This window comes from Ambystoma mexicanum, chromosome 11, assembly GCF_040938575.1.
Source record: "Ambystoma mexicanum isolate Mex_15411 chromosome 11, UKY_AmexF1_1, whole genome shotgun sequence".
Classification (NCBI taxonomy): Eukaryota; Metazoa; Chordata; class Amphibia; order Caudata; family Ambystomatidae; genus Ambystoma; species Ambystoma mexicanum.
In genome coordinates this window covers 753,734,205-753,758,811 of record NC_090934.1, presented here as the reverse complement: position 1 = coordinate 753,758,811, position 24,607 = coordinate 753,734,205, and the positions used below count along the sequence as shown (strand labels likewise).

Below are 24,607 nucleotides of genomic sequence, written 5' to 3'. Positions count from 1 at the left end.
CCTCCGCTTGGGCCATAGAGAGTAGTCTGTAAAGTCTAGTCACTCCTTTCGCTGTCTGCCCCTCCCGTAAGGTCAGTTCCAGGCCTGTTGGTGTCCTTGTGCCCGCCTGTTTCACTGTTGGGTGAGTTATCCAATGCCTGACCTGTGTGTATCTGAATCGCTCATTTTCTTCTAGGCCAAATTTTTGCTGGCATTCTGAGAAGCACACTGGGGTGCCGTTAATGTATAAATCGTGTAAGGTCAATTCTTCTGCTCCTGTCCACCCGTCCCAGAACCTCTTCTGGAGGCCCGGTGAGAAATCCGGGTTGTGCATTAATGGAGAGTTGGGACCTAGCCCTCGTGGGATTCCCTTCCTTTTCCGGCCAGTGTCCCAATTAAGCAGGGACCACCTCGTCGCTTCCAGGAGAAGGCCCCCTTTCTCTCTGTCCCTTGTTTTCAGGAATATTAGGGCTTTTAGGTGTTGCTGTGGCCGCTTGCTCCATTTGACGCCAGCCTTTATGATTTTCGGGGTTAGCCCACCGTAACATTGGGGCTAGCTGAGCTGCCAATATGTAGCTTTTCACTTCCGGCACTCCTAGGCCTATGAGCAGCGGTGGGCGCGACATGTGTTTCTGGACCCTAGGTTTCTTCCCCTGCCATATGAATTTGGATATCGCTTTTTGCAGTTCTTTGATTTTGGCCTGAGGACTGGTCATTGGGATGGCTCCCACCACGTAGAGAAGACTGGGGAGGATAAGCATTTTTACCGCCGTGATTCGGGCGAACCACGACAGTTCCCGGTTTTCCCACCTGAGCATATCGTCCTGCACTTGTTTCCATAGGGGCGGGTATGTTTGTTTTGTATAGTTTATGCGGGTCGCTCGTTGGGTGAATCCCCAGATACTCCAGTGAGTCTTTCACCCACGGCACTGGGAAGGCCTTCTCTAGGCCTTCCCGGTGCTCAATCACCTCTCTTTTCCCCGTAATGTTCATTGCTTTGGATTTCGAGAGATTGATGGCGAATCCAGAAACCTCCCGAAATTGCTGTAGTTGTGACATTGCTCGGGGCATTGTTACTTCTGGGTCTTTCATAAAAAGCATAATGTCATCGGCGTATAGCGCAATTTTATGAGTTGTCTGACCAAATTTCAGGCCCCTGATTTCGGCATCCTGCCTAACCCGCGTGGCAAATGGCTCCATTGCTATCGCAAATATCAATGGGGAGAGTGGACACCCTTGTCGCGTGCCTCTGCGAATTTTGATGTATTTTGTGCTTTGTCTGTTGATCATGAAGCTAGTTGCCGGAATTTGGTAGTTAGCTAGCACCATATTTATGAATTTCGGTCCACATCCGAAGGCCTCCATCACCATTTCCAGGTAGCTCCAATCCATACTGTCGAATGCTCGTTTTGCATCCAGGGCGGCCACTGCAATTGCTTGTTGCGTTCTTCTCCCTACATCTATTACATCTATTGCCCTTCTTACATTGTCCTGTGTGAGTCTGCCTGCGATGAAACCTGCCTGATCTTCGTTGATTATGCTCAGAAGGATCCTCATCAGTCTTGTTGCCGAGATTTTGGTGGATATTTTCGCATCAGTATTTAGCAATGCGATTGGCCAATAGCTGGAACACTCGCGTGGTTCTCTCCCTGGCTTTAATAGCAGTATGGTTGTGGATCGCCCCATGTCTGGCGTCACTCGACCCTCTTCCCTGATTTAATGTTGCTATTTTACATTCTTGAATTTATAACATAATAATGCTGAATTAATTCATATATGTCCTTTTACTTACCTGACTAAAGTTACTGGGTGGACAGAAAAGTACATAATTTACTCACCTGATTTATTTCTCCTTATTATCTGATGTGCATTTGATGATGATAGTTGATTCAGTATTATCTTAGTTACTTGCTGCCTTGTGTATATGCAAAATAAATACCTATTTTTAATATAACTGTATGCGTTTCTTTGGATCTGTGTATATTCGGATTTCTGTGTACTGATTTACACATCACATTCCTTCTCCTAAAATCAGCCTGGCTGCTCTGCCACTCCACCAACTTTGGGTAGTCCAGGTCTATATTAGAAGCTAGGGCCCTGCAACCAAGGGATAAGTCTTGTAGAGACCTATCTCAATTGGACTTAAGAAAAACCTACGTAACAGTGTGTGATCGCTACAACACCAAGGCTCCAGGTGAAAATCCTATTTCATTCTTTCAAGAAGCAGGCTTCAATGTTTGCTCGAAATTAATGCCACATCTAATGCCGAAATCATAACTTTGTATTGTGTGTTTTGAAAACCACTTTGTTGCAGTAGATGCTAGTCCTTCTTGTATCAAATTCTTGTTGGGATGGAAGAGAATAGTTAAGAGAACGCTGGCAGTTGATTTGACATTTTAAGGTTTATTGTATTTCAGGTAAAGCTTGTATTTCTTTCAACAAGAAGGACTACCGTGGAGCCTTGGCATACTACAAGAAAGCTCTGCGAACCAACCCTGGGTGTCCAGGTAAGGAGAAGTAGAATGTATGTATATAATGCAGTTGATTTGTGTACGGTTTTACTGTTTTATCATGGAGTAAATTTATGATTTGTAGAGTCATTTCTACTTGTTAAATGGTCCTTTCTGGTTGCAAGCTTGACTAGAGTAAATCAAGGCTAATATTACATTTGTAAAGAAATTGAGAATTCATTTTGGAAAGTGGTAGGTTTACATTGTTTTTTTGTGTAGTTTATAAATGAACACCAAATACATATTTAAAGTGCCGACTGCAATGCACAGATTTCTTTGTGGCAACCCCAACCCTAATATAATACATTGATATAATAAACTACCCCCAGAAATCGCCCAAATTAACAGGCTACCCGATACAGCTCTCTCAATGTTTCCACTGCGACTTTGTCCTTGAAATGTTTTCAAAAGTCACCACCTGCCACAGTTTCGAAATCTACACATGTGCGGTGGTGAACTGTATTGCCAACCTTTCGTTTGTGCTTGTTTCTCTTCGGTTTTTGTTTTTGGCCCCGTCTCGCATGGTGGTGGGGTGAATGGGGGGGGCTCTTCCCCCTCCCCCAAACCTCTTTGCCAGACCTCCCTCATCGAGTATCCTTTTGGTATTCTCATATGGAGGGACACTCTATTTTATGTATTTTTTACATCATGCCTCCGGTCTAGCAGTCCGCCATCCCCGTAGCCACATAGACCAACATCAATTTAAAAAAATGCTCATGCAGAGATGGAGATGCCCTAGCCCCTCAAATGCACTGGGGCAAATTGTACTCCTTCTGGCTATGCTAGTCTCTGTGTTAGACAGTTTGCTAAAGTGTGGTTCATTGAATGAAGCACCCTTGGTTTAGCACAGATTTAAAAAAGGCATTATGTAGGTAGTTTCCTCTGTGGTATGGGTTTATCAAGGGTCTCGGCTGGAGCTGGTCATCTTGAAGTAAAATTATCCTGGTACACTTTCAAATGTGCATTCCATCCCTGTAATACTGACATTTGTGTATGTAATAAAGGAAACTGGTTTCTGATGCTTGTGAATATGCTTAGAATCACATGCTGTGCATAGTTCGACATCTAGTGGTAATCGTGTAGTATTGCATCTTTATTTCGAAAATCGGTGTGACTGTGACACTATCCCTAACGTGACGTGTAATGTACCCAAAATCCCTCGCGTGTCGAGGTCTCTCAGATTGTTCTTTTTTCCGCCCAACTAGTCGATCGCCTTATGCAGAGCTCGTAAGAGTTAATATTGTTCAATATTGTTACTTTGTTCCACGACCTACTGTCGTCTAGTCTCCTGAATGCCTCTTTTCGACGACAGCTTTGTGGACTTCCTGCTGCCAAAGCCATCCACTATTGCTCAGCAACTAGTGTACTGATCGATGTCTGTCAACTGCGTGGCCTGGGCCTCCCGGCCAGACCTTACATTTGGGAGAGTGGGGCCCTGGGTTTATCCTTTTTCAAGAATGCATTTCCTTTTCCCTTCTGTTTCTGTTTCCCTATGTGGTCAGGATGCTGTCTACCTCTGCTATGGAGAGGACGCTCTTTAAATGTTGTCTGTCGTGTAACAGCAAATTCCCTTGGCAGGACACCCATTGCCTACCTCGAGACCATGACAAGCGTTCTTTTAAGACTTGCAAGCTCTTTCGTCCCAAGACGTTAAAGGACAGCCGGACAAAAGTGGTGGTTGGCCTATGCAATGCAGGCTGAAAGTTATTCTCCCGTTGGAGCCTTTGCTTCAGATGACGAGGACTCAAGCGTCAGCCATGGCTCCGACCTGGGAGCCATAGACCTTTTGGCAGAGCCCTCTGGTTCCCAGCTGCCCTTCCCCAGCCCCGACAGACAGGCCACAGGCTATGTTATGGGGAGTTCACAACCCGGCGACAAGGGCACACACACACACCACCTAAGCCAAAGCACACAACCCCTAAGGCCTCCTCAATAGACACGTCGAGGAAGCATGTAACGCCAACAGGCCTGCCAAAATCTTCAACGTCTTCCGAACCTCACAGTGTTAAAACAGTTTTTCTGAAGTACAACTAAGAGCTTAGTAAAACCATTCAACTGAGACAGTTCAAGGCACCACTCTTAATATAAGGCTGTACCACCTGAGTTCATGGTAGCATAGACGGAGCAGCCAGGTTTATCTTAGGAAGGAGAGAGGGCTGTAGAATCAGTACTAATGAAATTGGAATACAAATGGTCCAAAGAAACACTGTGAATTGTAAAAATTAAGTAGGCCCAGATAAATCTTGGGGGAAATAAATACTAACACATTATATGAAATCACAATTAGAAAAACAAAACACTATGCTTGTAGGTTCAGACCAAAACATAAACCTTATTTGGAACACCGAATGGTAGTTCTAGGGCAGTCAAACCTTTTCATAAACATTCAGTATAGGTCACACCCATTCTTGGGGAGTAAAAACCAATGGTTCCTTTCAGATTAAATTCAGTAATTCAAGGGTAGTAGATCCTACCAGTTGTACAGTGACGCTCAGTACCAAATCTCATTATCAGTCAACTGGACAGTATGTTTTGTGAATAGTGGAACATTTATTCTAGGTACAGTAAAAACCTAGAACTACGTTTGTGATACACACAGTTGTACTAGGTGAGTAAAACCTAAGGATGTAATATTCAATTGCAGGTTCTTTTGAGATCAGTGAAAACATAGATTGAAATAAGCAGTAACTCTTAACTTATTTTTGGATGGCTCACAGCTAAGTCAAGGTAAGTAAAACCCACATTCTTTTCCAAGGAGCTGTCAGCAACTTGGGGCAGGTATAAACCTAAGACTCCAGCACAGGGAAAGCAAAATCCAATGTTGCACTTTACTGAATGACTTGAGGTTATTATAGGTAGTAAAACCTAATGCAGACTTATTCTGGACAGGCTAACGGCAAGTCAGGGGAAGCAAGACCCAGTTGCGGGACACTCAAACAATTATCCTAGCAGAAATAATGAAGTGCGACCAACAACATTACCTTTGGGAAGAGGCACAACCAAAACAAACAGGTGAGTAATATATCCTTGCATCTACTTTCTGTTAGAATGGCAAAACGGTTTCGAAGGAAAGAAAAGATGTTGCATATAATTTTGAGAATAGTGCAACGCACGTTCAAGGTAACTAAGAACTTTTATAACTGTTCACTCTCAGTTACCAACCAACTCTTTTACAAGTAACTTTTAAACACTTATTCTTTTTTAGGCAAAAGGCCCCCTCCCTTAAGTCATTCCCTTATTCTTGGAGCATGAGTGTTCTCAGTGGCTGTTAGGCAAGATTGTATGTAGTAACCCTGTGGGAGACTACACAAGCCTTGTCCTCTTGGCAATAGGTAACCCAACCTTTGGTATAGGCATGTACTACACAAGTTGGTAGAGTGGCTGAGCAGCCAGCTTCTCTCAAGAGGAGTCAATGTGAGCTGTAGGGTTATAACAGAGATTCTCAGTGAAATGTATTCAAATAACACCTATGCTCAAGGTTTCTTAATAAAATAATTATTTATTAATTTAAGTTTTAAAATAAGCCTTCTTAGAAGGGAGCAATATGTAACACTTAAATATACTTCAAAAATACACACACTTCCTACACCCGGAGGTGACTTCAGTAGTTGGGACACTGTGAACATTAATATATCACTTGTACAGTTAAAGCAATACTGAGACTTATGGCAAAAAGGAGAACGAGGTTAGGGGAGGAAACAATTGTTAGCCAGTTTCTCAAACGGTTAAAGACCTTTTAGAATCCCCCCAATGCAGGTTAACCTTTTCCCAGCTATACAAGTAAAATATGTATGACTTTTTGGAGTGATGGAGTGACAGTGAACCACAAAGTCGAAGTCTTCAGGGAGGCGGGACAGCCAATGTCCATTGAGCAACGTCTGAGAGCTGAGGCACTTCTTGAAGATTGGCACAAAAGTCTTGCACAATGTTAAAGATAGTTTGTTGAAAAATAAATCCCTGGTGGGCCACAAGCTGGGAGTCTTGTGAAAGGCAAAGCTGCAAGCAACTCTGCAAAAGGCAGCAAATGCAAGTTTCCACTGGGAGCAAGCAAGCTACACACATAGTTAATGTACCTTGAGTCGGAAGAAAAAGGTTCCAGATGGCTTCTGTTCCTGTTGTAGTTCCTGCAGATCCTGTTGTTCCTGGGCCTCAGTTGTGGGGACAAGAGGCAGGATGTCTGGGGACCCCTGCACTACGGTTTGAAGGTCGGCGGCAGCAATGGGCAAACTTCAGATCAGCAGCACTTTGTGGTTTAAGCTACTCGCAAATAGCACAACGGCGGATCTGTGATACTTTTTGGACTTTCCTTGCTTCTAGGGTCCAGCACTCTGAGGTGGCTCAGGCTTGGTTAGTCCTGCTTCGAGGGAGTCTGGAGGATCTTCCTGGATCCCGGGTCTGACTTAAAAACGATGCGTCCGATTCTGGTGGTCCTGTTGCTGGCACTCTGTTCCTGCAGCAGCCAAGAAGTACAACCAGCAGAGAGTGGTTCCAGTCGAGTTCGTTTTGAGGCTGATTGGCCCCACCAACCCAAAGGGAGAAGTCATCCCTGCAGGGCTGTTCTTGTCGATCAAAATTCAGAGCTTCAGCAATGCAGCAGGGCTTCACCGGGCAAACCAACGGTCAAGGAGTAACAGACCTTCTCTTCCAAGTTCTTCTTCGGATTGCTTCGTCCAGTGGTCGACTCTGCCTTCCTTGCAAAAGACCTCGCCTTTTATGCAGGTTTCTCCCATTCATTTGCAGCCTAGCTGTCACTCACACAGCAGGGTGACTGTCCTTCAAGGACAGCCAGCCATCCAATCACCTTTTGGGTGCATTCCTGTAACCAAGGAGACTAAGCGCAGGGAGTTTCAGGAACTTTCCTCGCTTCCTGCCAGACACGCTGGCGCCAGAGGCGGGCTTCAGCAGTGAACCCTGCCAAAGACAAAACAAAGGGACCAAACCTGGTTTGGCATCCAGAGTACATCTCGAGAAGGAACTTTACAACAAGAAATGGCAAAAAAAGAAGACTGGGGGGCATTTTGACAAAATGGGCACCCATGGGTGCAATACTGCAGCTGAGGATTCGGTCTGCGGTAAAAACACACAATGGTAGGAAAAAGTAAACCACTGCCACCAGCCATTAATTGTAGAAAGGGTAACATAAACATGTTAAATGAGAGAAAGTAGATAACTGGGATACGAAGTAACCCCTCCAGCACTCTATGGAAGATACGTGTGTGCTGGGTGTGATGCTGGAAATGTATTGGAGGGACAGGGCCTCCCTGACCTTGTCCTGTAGTCCTTTTTCATTTGTGTTCTGTATTTTCTGCCCAAGAGTCCATGCAGGATTTATGGCAGCTCTTCTTGTTTTTGGTTTGGTGTAAAGACCCATGGGATACCCTTCTGGCACCCATGGGTGGGGGGGTACCTCCCTATGCCCCTAGTGTATGTTTTTGGACACCTGTGTGTGTGGCCCACAGAGCAGGGTATGAGCTGGCGGCAGCTCCATGCTGAATTAGACAGGTGCTCAGAGTATCCTCCATTTTGGGGATACCCAGGCCCTGCCATTGAAATCAGTTGATTCCTGATGGGAAACAAAATGGCCCCTGTGGCCTCTTGCTTTCTATTGCCTGTTACCTTGTTTTTCACAAAGTCCTTGGAAGCCCTGCCTCTGTCCCTTCCCCCCTGACTGGCTGTTGGGTGGAAGTTCCATATATGGTATTGTGAGGGAAGTCCAGGCCAGACTGGCTGGAGCCTTCCCAGTGACTCTGTTGTGGGTAGGACCTGGGTGAATGGAGTGGATGATCAATATGCACTTCCTGTTATGGGTGTCTGTTTCTGGTATGTGCCACAAAGACTGAGGCAGCCCTGCCCAAAACTGGTATGAATGCAGTGTGTAGCACTGAATGGCTGGGTACTTGTCCCACTACACATTCCTTGTTGTGAGTGTCTGAGAGAGGAGAATGGCCTGAATGCACTGTGTAAACCTGATTGGCTGCCTTCCTGCAGAATGCCATTCTGAGTGATTGGTTGCCCGAGTGTGACCCAGCAGAAAGAATTAGAGACAGAATAGTACATCTGGGGGCCTCTCACTGCTAGAAATCGTTCAGAAGCTCAAGTCGAAACTGATGCTTGATCTCGACCACCAAGCCCAAAGAAGGTTGACTGTTGTTGCCTTCACCGCAATCTGAAAGCCACCGTGACAGCGAGACTGATCTAAGAGAGGACCTGGTTAGGAGACCTCTTCCCGAGCTACGAGGGACCATTGTGCACTCCCAACCTTTGCCAAAGCTCCCTGGAAGTCAGACCCTCGACAAGCTGCCAACCGGAGACGGACAGCAGAGGAGAACAAAGAGAAACACTGAACATTCCGTCCACCGTCGTTGACCAGGGTTTGCAGGTTTGCTATAACCACTGGAGACCCGTCAAAGCCGTTTTGCCCAGAAGCGGGGACCGTTCGACACTGTGCCACCGCCGACTGGAGCCACAATGCTCCACCGACAAGGATGCTTTCGCCTTCACGGCTGACCGATTTGTCCCACCGGAGAAAGTCGAGGCCGCTGAGGAGCATCCGCCTGTGGGTTTCCCGCCACCCGAACACTGCAGCGACTCCGGACAACTAGATGCCCTTGCTGGACCAAAGTTCTTCATACACTCTTTGCGTTAACTAACTATCGACTCCGAGGTGCCCCGCAGGCCTCATCTTCGTCGCAGGACGTCCACAACTGATCGTCGACCAGCACCGCCTGGGGCCGAAGCTGCTGCCTCGACATCTTTGTTCATCATTTCTCTGAGGGATCTCAACGATCTGTGGCTCCTGCCTTTTTAAAGGGAGCCGCTCAAGAAGGATCCGTTGACAACCCGATGTCAAACTCTGCTATTCCAGGTACCATGAGGTTGTAGAACTATTTAGAAGGAAATAAGACTTTTGTGAACAATATATGGACTGGGCTTCTATGATGTATCTTTATTTATAGGTTGCCCAGGTGGGGGGGTGGGATTCTCATACAGAACTGTGCTTGGTGGTAGGGGCTCAGTATTCTGCCACTTGTTCTAACCAACTGCTTTCCTCCTATGTCTATTGGTGGTTCCCTTTTATTCATTGATTTGTGTGATATTTGACCAAAGTACAGTTGATGCACTTATTGTGGTAGCACGTAGAACTGTGTACATATTTGCCCTTATAGATTAACTGAGCACAAAGTAAGTTATTGTGATTGTGTTTATAACCTTGAACCTTAATTATATAAAGACTCTTTTCAATACTTAAGTGTGTGGTCATTCATTTGTGGGTGCTTGGGGACTACACTGCACTTAAATACCAGCCTGCATCACCTCCTGAGAGCTAGGCCTTGATTGCTCGCCCACGTTTACCAAATAGAGAATCTTGGCTGGGGTCCTCTGTGCCTCTCTTCTGCCCTATAGAGAGCAGGAGTACAGACAGTACATAAAGACAATGTGTTATAGGAAAAAACAAATGTTTTTCCTTTACACTAATACAATTTAAAGTGTCCAGTGCTGTGCAAACAAAATGACTATGTAAAACTCGCATCAAGCACACCATTCACACTCCTACTCTTCAGTCCTTCAGTTTATGAAACTTCCCGTTTCGTGTGGAGGTGACCTTCGTCAGGATATGGTCCGGGAGAACATTCGTGTCCGGGGTGGGGGGGTGAGGTGCAGGGTGCGGAGAGCAGTTGGGAATTTCATCCACAGTAGGGAATTGGGCATTTATATTGTGAGTAAGTTGTATGTGTCTGTAGTGGTCCATAGATTGTAACCCAAAGTTCCCCATTAAGGTCTCAAAATGTATGAGGCACCCATCCTGTACTATGTCTGCGAGTGTGCATATGCCTCATCTCTCCCAGTTCGTGAAATGTCCCATTTTCTCAATTTCAGGAAGATGTTTGTTATGCCAGAGGTTGGGCCAGTGTCGGTCTCGCTTTCCACCCAATGTGTTGATGGGCCTCACTCCAGTCCCGGCGGATATGCGGTGTTATTCTTGTCACTCCTACCAACCTTGCGTTGTCGTTGTACAATACCCACCTGAAGACTGTCGGGCCAATCCTCTGCTGCTCGTGGCCGTTCAGCGTGGGTGTTTTGCACTCGTTCCTTTGCGCCTCTTCTGGCGTGTTTCGGTTGCAGAGGTTTCGATCTGCTGGTCTGAGCACTGGGATTTTGTCACCTTTTCCTCACGGGCCGGATGAGCCCTGGTTCCTGCCTTCCTTTGTTCTTTTTGCATCCCTCGCCGCAGTATCGGGCTTGGGTTTTCGTCTCCCGCCACATGTGCAGCTATATGAGTGGGTCAGAACTCCAGACTGCACTGCTCCTGTTGGGCTGGTGTCTGCAGCTCCCCCACTGCCGCTTGGCGCCTCCACGTCTGCTTGCCCTGCACGGCGTAGGACGCTGCTGTGGGGCTCAGACAGCCCAGATTCTCCACAGAATTTTGGTGGTGGTATATATTGGGCAAAGTTTGTATGCATTACCCTTTGGGACCACTACACACAACTAAGACTAAAAGTGTAAGCAAAACCAACCTTTTGTATGATTCTGTACCACACTGATTTTGGTAGCGAGCTGAGCAGCCAGGCTTATCTCAAGAGGGAATGTGAGCTTGTAATGAGGTTACACAGAGGTCTTCAATTACAAGTATTCAAATAGACACTTGTACTCAAGGTTTCTTGGTAAAACACTTATTAATTTATTACACAGTCATTTAGAAAACATTCACTTAAAGGAGGCAATCAATATCAAACGAAAATATTCTACAATACTTCACACTAACCGGTTCTGAAACATTTAAACTACTTTGAAGTAGGAGCAAAAAGGCATAAGTTAATGAAACGAATATTAGAGTTACTTTAAAACAGTGCAAATAGTTTGAGTTCACCAGAGGAGTTGGTCCAATACAATAGGTAGGCCAAAATCAATGGGCTAATGTCTTGTATAGGTAAAAACGGTTCTGATAAACAGAAAAGTCTTTGCCACGGTTCTCGGAAGTAGTTCTCAGAAGAAAGAGTTGTGGTATGTCGGGTCACAAGCTGACTAGGCCTGCAAGTTGCCAAAGTTTCACAAACCTTCGCGGTGAGAGGAAAGTTCTCTCGGTCGGGTTTTCACAGTACCTTATATTGAAGAAAAAGATGCAGCTGAAGACTTCTGTTCCTTGCCGTTCCTGCAGATCTCGCGGTTCCTGAGCCTCAGTCGTGGGGACAAGAGGGCGGACATCGGGGGACTGGTTACGAGTTGATTGGTCCTACCAACTCAGAGGAAGAAGTCACCCTTGAAGGGCTTCTCTGTCGAGGTGAACTTGGCGATTCGGCCCTGCAGCACGGCTCCATCAGGTCCAGTAGTTGCAGCAGCCGTCCTCTTCCAGTTCGTCTTTGGTTCTTTCGTTCCAATGGTCGACTCTGCCTTCCAAGTCAAGAGACTCGCCTTTTAAACCGTTTTCTCCCTTCATTCCAGCCTAGCTGCCACTCGCCCAGCAGGGTTGCTGTCCTTGCGTGACAGTCAGCCAGCCAATCACGCTAGAGTGCATTTGGGTCTCCTAGGAGATAAAGCACAGGGAGTTTCGAGCAACTCCCTCACTTCCTGCCCACCCCAGATAGTCAGTCGCCAGAGGTAGTCTTCAGTCCTGAAGCCTGCAAAAGGCATGGAAACAAAGGGACCAAACCTAGTTTGGTACGCAGAGACCACTCTAGAAGGATTTTCCAAAAAGAAATGGCGAGAAAAGAAGACCGGGACCCATTTAAACAAAGGAGGCTCAGACGCCATCTTGAAAAACAACATGGCTGTTGTAAAGACTAGTAAAGTCAATTTAACTTTACATTCTCTGGGATACAGTAGTGTATCCCAGAGAAGGTATTTAAATCTTGGGACAGCCTCAGGAATGGCTTCCCTGAGTTACTGCACTGAGGTTGCTGTGTAACACACATGAAAAGATGATGCCTATGGAGTTGTCTAAAAGTCCATAATCAAAGTACACAAGAGTAAAACACACATCAAAATACATGAGCGAGTGGGAAGAAAAGGCTTGCATGCTCTGCAGGTAAAAAAGAAATCAAGTCCTCAAAATCCAGCAAAGGTGCTGAGGGTCTCTAAGGTGAATGGAATTAGCACAGGTATGAGAATTCTCCCTAACAATATACAGGGGTGATTATCTCTCTGTCGAACTGCCGTTTCAGAAGTTTCACAGCACGAAAACAGGATATTTTCCCAGGATTTTAACAGCCCTGGCGGACAAGCAGATTTTCACGTCTGCATTCGCCGGCTGCTAGGCACGCCCCCCTAAAAACCAAGATTTTTAACATCGACACAGGGCGAGGCCAATCATCCAGTGCAGAAGGCCAAAAAGATGAGTCCAGAGAGCCGGGTTGGGGGGAGGGGGGGGAAAACCCACCACCAAAACCTCTGTTTTGTCACCATTCAATTTCAGCCAGTTTCTAGCCATCCAGTCCCCAATGGCTGCCAAGCACTGACTCTGGCACGACAACACCTCTGCCTGGCTCGGATCTAAACGAACCAGGATCTTTGTGTCATCAGCATACGAGTAGCACCTGGAGCCAAGGGAGCGGATGAGGCGGATCAAGGGATGTATACAGATGTTAAAGTGGGGACATGGAGGAACACTGCGGGACACCAAAAGATAGAGGGCAAGAAGCAGAATAAAAAGATGAAAGTGAGAGGGGTTGGCCCCCATCAGTCAGGAAGGAGGGAAACCAGGCTGAAACAGATGCAGAGAGACCAGCTGGTGGTCGATGGTGTCAAAGATCGCCGACAGGTCTAACCATATCAATGCAGCTGTTCCACTGCTGTCCTCCAGTCTGGCCAGGTCAACAACGGACCAGGACATTCTCCGTGCCACGTCCTAGGCAAAAAACTGACTGAAAGGGGTAAAAAAGTGTCCTCCAAAAAGGAGGAAAGAGGGGGAAACCAGAGACTCCAAAAATTTCATTGAGTGGAAGAAGTGAAATGGGACGTAAAATAGCAGGAACCGTGGGATCCAGTGAGGTCTTTTTTTTAAGAAAATTGATGACTATGGCCTGTTTTTACGCCACTGGAATAAACCCAGACTGGCAAGACAGATTGACTGCCTTGGAAACCCCTGCATTGGTAACAGAAGTTAACCAATGAGAAAATAAAGAAATATTAACGTGGAAGCTCTAGGAGCTCCCAGCAACACTGCACAGAAAAGTTAGAGGAAAGTATAACTCCAAAAAGAAAGACCAAAAAAAGGTAAAAAGGTTCCCTAGGATCAGAGTAGAAGAATATGGGGGTGGAGAAAACAAGTTTGCACTCACTCAGAACAAGTAAAACATCCAGTGGTCCAGCAAAAGTGCTGGGGGACTCGCAGGGGGATTGTCACAGCCCTAGTGAGAAGGGGAATACATTGCATCTCCCCAGCACTCCACATAAGGTGGGGTGTGCTGGTTTCACCTAACAAAATGTCGAAGGGAGTAGAAAAATCTACCCTTGGGAACTGTAATTCTCACAAAAGTTAGCAAGAAAAGGTAAAAGGGGGGGGGGCCCACAGGGCAACCCTGTAACAATGAAAGGGTGTTGGGCAAGATTGTATGCAGTACCCTTTGGGTGCATTACAGCAACCCTGACTTCCTGGCAAATGGAACCCAACCTTTGGTATAGGTTTGTACTACACAGGTTGGTAGCGTGTTGGGGGGTTGCACAGATTCACAGTGACAAGTATTAAAATAAACTCTTACACACAAGGTTTCTGGAGTTAACAATTATTCATTTAACAGTCAGAGTAAGCCTTCTTCAGAAGGGGGCAATATTATAGTAACACACAAATACACTCCAGAATCCACACTCTTAATATTTCTAAACCAGTAGGTACCCTTTTGGGATGACACAGACACTTCCTACACCCTCAGGTGAATTTAGTAACTGACCCTGTGGACATTAATATACCACTGTTCGCTTTTAGAATCCGTCAGTTTGGCAAAGAAAAATGTTATTGGAACAGAACAAGAGATCACACAAATATTCTGCAGCAGGTAAGTACTTTTGGTAACCCCAATGCAAAGTTAGTTAGCCCCTTCCTGGAAGGAGGTCAAAACACAGTCAGCGGGCAGGAGAGTCATTCAGGGAGCCCAGGCTAGGCCAAAGTCAATTGGGCAAAAGTCTAGGTGAGCGGAAGCACTTGCAGGTAAGAAAGTCTTGCACAATGTTTTAGAAGTCTTTGTAGAAAAGAAGAATTTAAAGCAGTGCCACAAGCTGTTTAGACTTGTGAAGTAAAGCAGCTTTGAGAAACTCTGCCGAGCAACCACAACAGGTCTCACCAACAGAGAACAAGTGCAGTTACGGGGACGTGGCTGACTGGCCTTGTAGGCGGACACGGCTTCCCTAGAGCTCCTGCAGATTCTTTAATAATCTGGCGAGAAACTGCGTAATAATGTACCCAAAGGTACCAAACTTGAAGGATCGGGGGTCAGAAGTATTGAGGCACACGAAGGTACATGGAGGCATTGATCCGTAAGAAGACCACGGCACAAGAAGCTTAAAGACTCCTAAGCTGGTCCGGGAAGATGGCTGACGCGAGAAGAACAAAGGAATAACGTTGGACACCAAAGCATCGCAAATACCTACAACAGCCGCAACGAAAGACTCCGTCGGCGTCAGGCTTCGTGGGAACATAATTTACGCCTGGCCCTGATCGGAGCCCGTGGGGTGCACGGCCGCATGTGGAGCTGACTATGGGGGCTGTGGCCGGAGCGCTCGAATTGCCTCTGAAGTAATTTGTAGAGGAGGTGGTTCGTGTGCGAGGCTGGAGCCGGGCCTGCACTGGATATAGTGTAGCCCTGCTTAAGGAGTGAATGAGAGCGGGCTGCTGGGGCGCATTCCAAGCTTTGCAGCTGACGTGATCCGAGTGGAGAACCAAAATATCAGGTGCGATATACTCTGTACAGAATCATCAGACCGGCCTTGGGGCATGACATGAGGGTGCCATCCCCAGCATATTAATTGAACAAAGCAGATGAGTGGTTATGCATGATATGGAGTGCCCACAGTGATGACATGCCCTGGCAGCACCGGGCACTGCAGGCTGAATAGGGCTTTGGGAAGCATTGCAGCAGGAAAGCCACCGCTCGGTGTGGATTGAAAGTCTGGGCGGTGCCAGGGGAAGCAGAAAGGTTGAGGCACCTATGCATACTGAACTGCGGAAGGCAAGCGTGACACTGCACACAGAGGCTGCTCATGCTGGCATACAAGTGGCTGTGCATTGGACTGCTGGCAGGTTGTGACTCAGCGGCTACACAGGCCTTACACAATGTGGGAGCCCCCAGCGGCCTGTGAGGACCCACCACAGCAAACAGAGTCCAGTAGCCCAGCGGGGCGTGGTGTGCACAAAAACCTTGTGGCCCTTGAGACCGGGCCATGCCGCAGCGCCCCCTAACCAGATGTGGCCTCCCATGCACAGTGCTGATAACTGAAGGTCGCTGGCAAGCCTTGATAAGCATATTCTCAGTGGCGTTGCTGCTCATAATGGTGAAGTGGTCCAGGATCTCCCATATACAGGAGGGGTGAGCATCCAGTGGATCCTTTAACCTGTTCAAAGGGGTGCGGCGGCCACACCAGTGCTTGGGACCACGGCCATAACTGGAGTGCAAGCGCACTGGAACTGCAGGACAGGGGCCACGGAAAGTGGAGGCATTCTTGCAGCTGGTTACGAGCAATTGCTCCAAGGCATTCCTTAGCAAGGCCAACCGAGACTACAGAGAGCATGGCGTTCTAGGCGAATAAAGTCAAAAACAAACCGCCCACGCTGGAAGAATTTACAAAGGCCGTCGCCAAGCCGGATGGCGCAAAAACGAAAAGGCAAGAAGCACAAGATGGAGAAATCCTGACGTAGGACGACCACCGGATTTTGGATGCCATAGCGGAACTGAAGTCATCCTGGGCAGTAGGATGGATGCATCCATAGCCGAACTGCGATCCTCACTGGAACAAAAGATTGACGCTGTCTGCATAGATATGAACCTGCTGCGGCAGGACGTCGGGAAGCTGTCCGAGCGCACCGGAACATTAGAAAAAGATGTAGCCAATACTACGAATACCAGCGCTGACAATGCCAGAGAAGTCGCAATACTCTGACAACAAGTGCACAACCTGGAGAATAGGCGGAGGAGGCAGAAGGGAGGGCGCGCAGAAACGACATCTGCATTGTTGGCCTACCTGAGGGAATGGAGGGCTCGGACCTGACAAACTACGTAGAAACCATGCTGTTGCAGGAAATTGAGGGTGGTACACTCTCTCAGGGATTCGCAGTGGAAAGGGCACACTGGGCCCAGACTAGACGGCCGAAGCCTGGGGCCCCCCCAGACCACTGATTGCCAAGATCTTGAACTATAAAGATCGGGAGAAGATCCTGGACCATTTCCGGAAGGGTGGGCTAGTCAACAGGTTCCACTACCATCATGGCCTATCCTGACTACACCTTTTTGGTGCAGAGAACGGTTGGGCTACTTGTCGGTGAAAAGGAGACTACGAGATGCTAGGTACAAATACATGTTACTGTACGCAGCAAAATTGAAGGTGATGCATGGCAGTAAGGCACACTTTTTTGACACACCTGAGGAGGCAACAGCGTGGATGGATGCGCAAAACTGCCCGCTGGACGTAGAGAACCGAGCAGAGAGCAGACAGACAGATGAACGGTAGTGGTCTCTAAGACGCATTATGGACTGAGTTTGAACAGTCTTGCCAGGCCTAGGCATGGTAGCACACTGTGTATTGAACTTGGGGATCAAGTGTCAGATATAAAAAGGGCTGTAACAAATTGAACCTCTAGATCAGAGACAGAGCGGTAGATGGGAATTTATGCAGGAACCACAGTGGAAGCCTTTTAGGCTGACAAACAAGGGACACAATTGCCCCTAAATGTATTAAATGCATACCAACTGAATGTTAAAAACAACTCGTCACCAGCACAAATAAAAGAGAACACTGTATCGCAATAACCACTGTTGGAACTATTCTTTGAACTACTGAAACAAGATAACCAGGAGAACAATCTTTTTCTACTCAACAATTAGGGTGCTGGCTAAACCACGACAGCTCCTGTGATCTTGCAACATATTTTCCCCACTAGTATGCTTGAAATAACAGAGCCTAGCACAGGTTGTTTCCACACCTAGCGCCAACCACGACCCTATCATATATGGCTGGAGCGGTCATTTGGGGCAGCGACTTCAATTGTATGTTGGACCCGAGACTAGATAGAACAGACGATACATGAGAAGCCCACCCCTGCTGCGAAAGCTTTGCATACTCTGTTGCAGGATTTTCGACTGGAAGATGTGTGGAGAATTAAGCACCTGCAAGACTGGGTACTCACACTATTCTGCCCCGCATAGCCTAAGTACCAGACTGGACTATGTGTTTGCCCAACCTGAGTTACTTGGAGCTATTACTGGCGCTGAATATAAGGCCATAGTAATCTCTGATCACGCACCATTGATAGTAACGTGGCAGATCCCAACCCCTAGAGCTAGAATCCCGACGTGGAAACTTAGAGCTGAAGCATTGAAGGATACCGCCTTCAGGGAAAGCTTGAGAAAAGACAGTGTAGAGTACTTTCAACTCAACACTGGAAGCATAGACTCAGTAGGGATGCTGTGGGAGGCATTCAAGGTAGTAGTGAGGGGGACTCCCTTCTCGCAATCAAACGGGATACAAGGTAGCATCTTGAGAGACCTGGGTAAGATGGAAAGGGAACTAGAATTTAAATTGCAAGACGAGGGGAAATCCCCGGAGGAAGCAGTGACCCTAAACCGGCTACAGCAAATGTGCAGAGAGCATTGGGACAGACTGTGTAATCTAAATTATAAGAAGTATGTAGAGAGGCAGCATCACCTTCAGGTGATAAGCCGGGCAGGCTACTGGCATGGTTGTACAAGAGTGAGTCTCAGTGACAGGTTACCAGAGTAATGGGACGGATGGGCGGACACGGGATACCCAAGAGGGGGTGAATGGTAGATTTTATGAATATTATAAAGAGCTATAAGCAGAGGGTGGAGATGAGGGGGATACAGACATAGAGGAGGCCTTGACAGAAAGGACCCTGCCAAGGTTATAGGATTCCGAAAGAGTGAGTCTAGAAGCACCGGTATCGTTGGTAGAACTTGAACACATTATCAAGTCACTACCCACTAGTAAAGCCCCTGGGGCAGACGGCCTACCAAGTCAGTTCTACAAAGCATTTATGGAAGAGGTGCTCCCTCCCTTATTAGCCATGTTGACTGAGGCGCTTGAGGTCGGAGCGCTGCCCGCGTCACTTCGGGAGGCAATAATCATCCTGCTGCTGAAGCCTAACAAACCAGAGGAGGAGTGCGGATCTTACAGACCGCTCTCAATGCTCAATCAGGAAAGTAAAATATTAACGGCGGTTCTAGCGAACAGGTTGAAACACCTTCTGCAACGACGTATCCATCTGGATCAGTCAAGATATGTCCAGGGGTTGAACATATCTGATAATCTTAGGTGGTTGCACCATGTTCTAGACCAAACAGATGAGAGCTCACAAGAGGTAGTGATAATCTCATTAGATGCGGTGAAGGCTTTTGACTCGGTCAAGTGGCCATGGCTGCTGGCGGTATTACGGAAGTATGGCGTGGTGCCTGAATATCTTAAATGGGTGCAACTGTTATACAGTGAACCGTTAGCCCGGGTAAAAACAGAGACGGCTATTTCTGATCAGTGGCGGTTGGGCAGAGGCACCCGACAAGGATGCCCTTGGTCCCCGATGTCATTTGTCCTGGCACTTGAGCCCCTAGCAGCGGATCTACGTCAACAATACAGTGAAGTGCGGATTAACACCAAAGGAGGGAGACACTTAATTTCGATGTATGCTGATGATATGCTGTTATACTTACAATACACTGAGGAGAATCTGCAGTATGTCTTAGAAGTAATGGGACAATACGCAAAGCTGTCTGGTATAACAGTCAACCCCAGTAAGTCCAGCATATTCCCCTTGGGCAGGTTAGAGGGGTACCGGTAGACAAGCTCCCCGTATTACAGATTGGGTGGGTAACAGAGTCGTTCCGATACCTAGGTATTGCTATTTATCGTAAGGTGGAGGTTTAATATGAGCGGAATACGGTGAAAGCACTGGCAAACATAAAAAACAGTATGATATTCTGGGCTAGGCTTCCGTTGACTATGATGGGGAGAGTGGCACTGCAGAAAACGGTGTACTGCCTAGGCTGTTGCATTTCTTTTCTAATATTCCGTACCTGATACCTAGATGCCTTTTTGTGGAAATGCATAGCATGTGTAGGTGGTTTATATGGGGCAATAGCAGTAATAGAGTTGTGCCGTGGAAATTGCAAAACCCATATGAGCTGGGAGGAATTGGATTACCTAACTTTGAAGTGTATTTTTTGACCAGCCAACTCCAATACGTGGCACGATGGCTAACGGATGATTCCACATCCGAGTCCAGGTTACTTGGAGCAGATTGTGCCCCTCAGGAATGGATATGGTTACCAATCGGGAGGTGGAAAAGTGGGTCGAGATTGTTAGAGGTGGGTAAACGGGTATGGCAGAGGACCTGCCGGCTGCTCAGTAATCCAGAGCCGTACTCCTCGCAAATGCCATAAGTTGCACTTGATGGGATTGATCACCAGTTTTGTATAATACTTTGAGGGTATTGGGAGACTACTGGTATAGTTAAGTTTGGAGACATATGGTGTGAAGGGGCAGTCATCCAATTTGAGGAGTTGATGAGTGATACTGGATTGCAGCGGGGTCAGTACATCACGTATGCCAGGCTAATCAAGCTAGTTAAGAATAAGTGGACAGACGGTTATGACAAAACAACCTCATGCATTAGTAGAAACTTTCTGTGATATAGCTGAAGGGGGACATGAAGTATCCCGAATATATGAGCTGGTGATGACCTGGGTTGGAAAAGAGGTGATTACAGTGAGACGTGATTGGGAGGAAGAGGGAGGGGAGCGGATGGGAGATGGGTTGTGGCGTAGAGTGCAAGATTATCACAAAAAGGTCTCTAGGAATGTAAGGCTGCAATAAATTCAGTTGTTTATAACTCAGAGCTCTGGGTAAGTCTCTCGTAACCATCACTAATGTCTGGCAGAGGGACTCCCAGGACCCCCCCTTGTTAATTTGCATATTTAAGTAACTTTGGGTCTCACCCTTAGTTACTAGGGGAATCCAGATGTGGACTCCTTGCTCACTATTCTTAGAGAGGCACAGATCCACCCTACTGATGAGGTCCAACCAGACCGACGTGTCTGGGGTTTCTGTTGGTACTCTTGTTCAGAGGAGATTTGCCTAGCATTTCGGTGCTGGACTGCCCCAGGGCAGGACAAAGACTGATATGTTTGGGATATTTCTTCTCTGTGAAAGATAGTGAGCTAAAGGCTCTGGGTAAGTCTCTCGTAACCAGGACTAATGTCTGGCAGAGGGACTCCTAGGACCCCCCTTGTTAATTTGCATATAACTCAGAGCATACATGACCCCGGAGAAGATAGCTGGGTTAAAAAATGTGGGGCCGCAGTCCTGCGCGAAATGTGGCAAAGTAAATGCCGGGATGGCTCATATGTTCTGGGTTTGCCCTGAAATTAGGAGATTTTGGGAGGAAGTGGCGCACCTCTTAGAGGAGAAAGAGAACGCTTGATATAGATTCCTTATGGATGGGGATGCTCGGAGGGTTTCCCAGACCACGAAACCTTAGACATGTGAGCAAGCTCAAAGACCTGGTGTATATCCTAGCAAAGCGTAGGATTGCCATGAGTTGGAAAGCTAAGAAGAGATCCAATGCAGAGGCCTGGTGGCAGGATCTCTGAAAATGGGCGAATGCTGAAACAACTTTGTGGCAAGAAGCCTCGACTACAGGAGGAGAGGAGGAAGCGCAGGCATTGATAGGTTGGAGACACCTAGTAGCGTCTCTATTTGAGAGGAGTGTGGGAGGTTCAGAAGATGGGGACTCCTCACAGGCTGACATTATTGTAAGGTCCGTGAAGGCAGCTGAGGTGAATGGCGGGGCTGTGCAGACAGTGGGTGGAGGGGGTAGGGGGAGTTAATATAAAACAATAAGTTTGTACAAGTGATCCAGTCCTTTTTGTTGTTTTGATGTATGTTGTTTGTATTGGAAACAATGAAGAAAATACATTTATTTAAAAAAAACAAGTACAGTTACACAACAAGAGGCAAGTTCTTTTAGACTGTACAGTAGCTTTAGGTTGAAGAATAAGGGCAGTAGATGACTTCAGATCCTGGTGTTCCTGGGCCTCAGTCCAAGAGGGAAGACTTCTGGGGATTCTTGCAATGCAATGGGGATGGTCACTGACCGCATCTGGCAATCTTCAAATAAGTGGCACTTCAGTGTTTCAGCTCCTCAAGTCTACCTCAAATAGTAACACCACGATTCCTGGGTGTCAAGATGAGCTTTCCTTGCATCTGGGGTCCAGCACTCTGTTGAGGGGGCTCGGGCTCGGTCAGATCTGCTTCTCGGGAATCCGGAGGATCTTCCTGGAGCTCTTGGCCAGCTTCGCACACAATCTGGTGTTCCTCTCCCTGGCTATTCGGTTCTGTTAGGCAGAAACATGTGCAGTTCCCTTAGGGACCACTGCAAAAGATTTAAGACTACAGGTGTTGGCAGTAAACCCACTTGGTAGCAGTCTGTACCACCCAGATTTACCTGGTAGCTGTGGCTGAGCAGTCAGACTTCCCTCAAGAAGAGTTAGGCAGTATGCAAAGTATACACAATAGACACTTGGATACAATAATACAAGCAAACACTGACCAGAGCTTTGGTATCAAAGTATATAATGTTTTATTTAAAAACACACTGTTGAAAACACTCCAGCACTCTTATTGTAAAATATTCTAAACACAGTTACTATTATAATATATACACCCCTTTTTCCTTATCAGATAAGTCACTGTAAAACACCACTTATTTTCATACAGAGGCGAGCGCTTAACTAGATGGCATTCCAATAAGTTTGTGAGAAAGGGAGGGAAAAAGACGCAATATGGAAAGGTATACCACTCTAAGATTCAGGAACACTATTAGCAAGGCAGAAGAGCAAAAAGTTACTGGTGAGCCAAAGTCCAAAGGCTGGGCCCCCTCTTAGAGAGAGCAGAGCACAAATGCGCCCAAGATCACAGTTACACTAGGCTTAGAAAGTCTTGCAGAGGGTTCAAAAAGAGTTTAGAGAGGCTTAGGAAAGTTTAGCCAGGGTGTCCCAGGCTAACCCAGGTTCGAAAGACGGGGGCTAAATCTACCCCGTACAGTCGGTAGCAAGGGAAGCCAGGCGGGACACGGTACCTTAAGTGGGAAGGATCCTCCAGCAGTGGCAGTTGTTCCTGGTAGTGAGTGCAAGTTGCGTCCTCGTCCAGGGGAAGAGAAGATCTCGACTTGGAGGAAAGATGAAGGTTGTTGCACTACCAGGGCAGAAACCAGCCGCTGAGTTTTCCGGTTAAAGGTGGTACCTTTGTTTCGCAGTCGTGGTATAACGTGGTATCCCGGTTGCCGGGGTGCTTGGCACAGGCAAGGCGGCCACGAGGTACGTCGGGAAGGCGAAAAGACAGTGAAACTGGTTATCCCCACCAGTCAAAGGAAGAAGTCTCTCCAGCGGGAGATCTTCTCTGTCGTTGTGAAAATAGGTGAGGCAGTCCAGGAGGGCTCCACCGGTGGTGGTGTCGTGGCAGGTCGGCTCAGCTTCTCCCTCGTCGGATTCTTAGGTCCTGTGGCGACTTCTGAAGTTCCAGTCCCCAAAGCCCTGCTTTTATGCAGCAAACCCCCATTCACTCAGCCTAGCTGTCACTCAAACATGCTAAGTGGTGTGCCGGCCGGCTCACCACTTGGGCCAATCAGGATGGAGTGCGACTTGAGTTGCCTAGGCAACTCAGTCCAGGGTGCCTAAATTCCCCTCCACCCCTCCTAAGTACCCCAGACAAAGTGGCACCACTTTGGAGGGCTTCTGTGGAGAAGAAGCCCGCCAAAATGTGGAACAAAGGGCTCGACTTGGGTTGGAGTCACAGAAGAGAACACAAACGCCATTTTAGAATCAAGTTTTGGCAAAAAAATACCAACCAGAGAATTAATATTAATTAAATAAACCGGCGGTATGTTCGAGGCTACCGTAAATAATTAAATAAAGATAGTAGCCTAAAACAATGGGAAATCCCATAGGAAAATATTCGCGGTTGAATATAAAAAGTAGTATCCACTGCCACCAGCCAAAACTCGATCAGGGGGGACGGAGACGTGCCCCCTCGACTAACAGATCCTGGGGCAATCGAATTGCCCCAGCCAGTACGTCCACAATATGATGGTTTTTACTGGTTCTGTTCAGAATTTAAGACTAGTAAAGTCAATGGTGACTTTACATGCCCTGGGAGACAGTAGTCAGTCCCAGGGTATGGAGTCTATACTGGGGGGTCACTATGACACCCCTGTGTCACTGCACTGAGGGTGCTGTGTAACACACATCACAAAAACACATGAAGCCTTATGGGGGTAAAAGACCCCATAGCCCATTAAACACATATAGATCCAAAGAAACACACTCAAATCATGTCCAAGAGTGAGGGTAAAAGAGTCTCACTCTTGGCAGGAGAAAAAAATAAACCCCAAAAATCCAGCAAAGTTGCTGGTGGACTCACTTGGTTAGGAAATTCAGCCTAAACAGAGAATTCTCCCTAACCGGTTCCAGCAGCAACTGCAGTGGAATTTCAACCAGCTCCGAGAGGATGTCCAGGTGGCTTACTTCGGAGTTGATTGGTCCCACCAACTCAAAGCGAGAAGTCGTCCTTGCAGGAGCTTCTGTCGATTCAAATTTGGAGTTTCAGCACTGCAGCAGGGCTTCACTGGGCAACCCAACGGTCCAGGAGTTGCAGCAGGCTTCTTCAAGTTTTTCTTCGGATTCCTTCTTCCAGTGGTTAACTCTGCCTTCCAAGCCAAAAAGCCTCACCTTTTATGCAGGTTTCTCCCATTCATTCCAGCCTAGCTGCCAGTCACCCAGCAGGGTGGCTATCCTTGCTGGCCAGCCAGCCGGCCAAAAGTGCATTGCTGTCTCCTAGGAGACTAAGCATAGGGAGTTTAGGGCACCTCCCTTGCTTCCTGCCCCTGACAGATATGCTGGAGCCAA

The 24,607-nt window shown here is 47.2% G+C and overlaps 1 protein-coding gene across 1 annotated transcript in view; it reads left to right on the top strand.

Moving 5' to 3' along the window:
* CTR9 (CTR9 homolog, Paf1/RNA polymerase II complex component) overlaps positions 1 to 24,607 on the top strand; it is an 861,351-nt gene that overhangs the window by 172,260 nt on the left and 664,484 nt on the right. Inside the window, exon 5 of the mRNA XM_069623650.1 lies at positions 2,397 to 2,486. Coding sequence (XP_069479751.1) covers positions 2,397 to 2,486 — 90 coding nt within the window. The remainder of the gene's footprint in view (positions 1 to 2,396; positions 2,487 to 24,607) is intronic.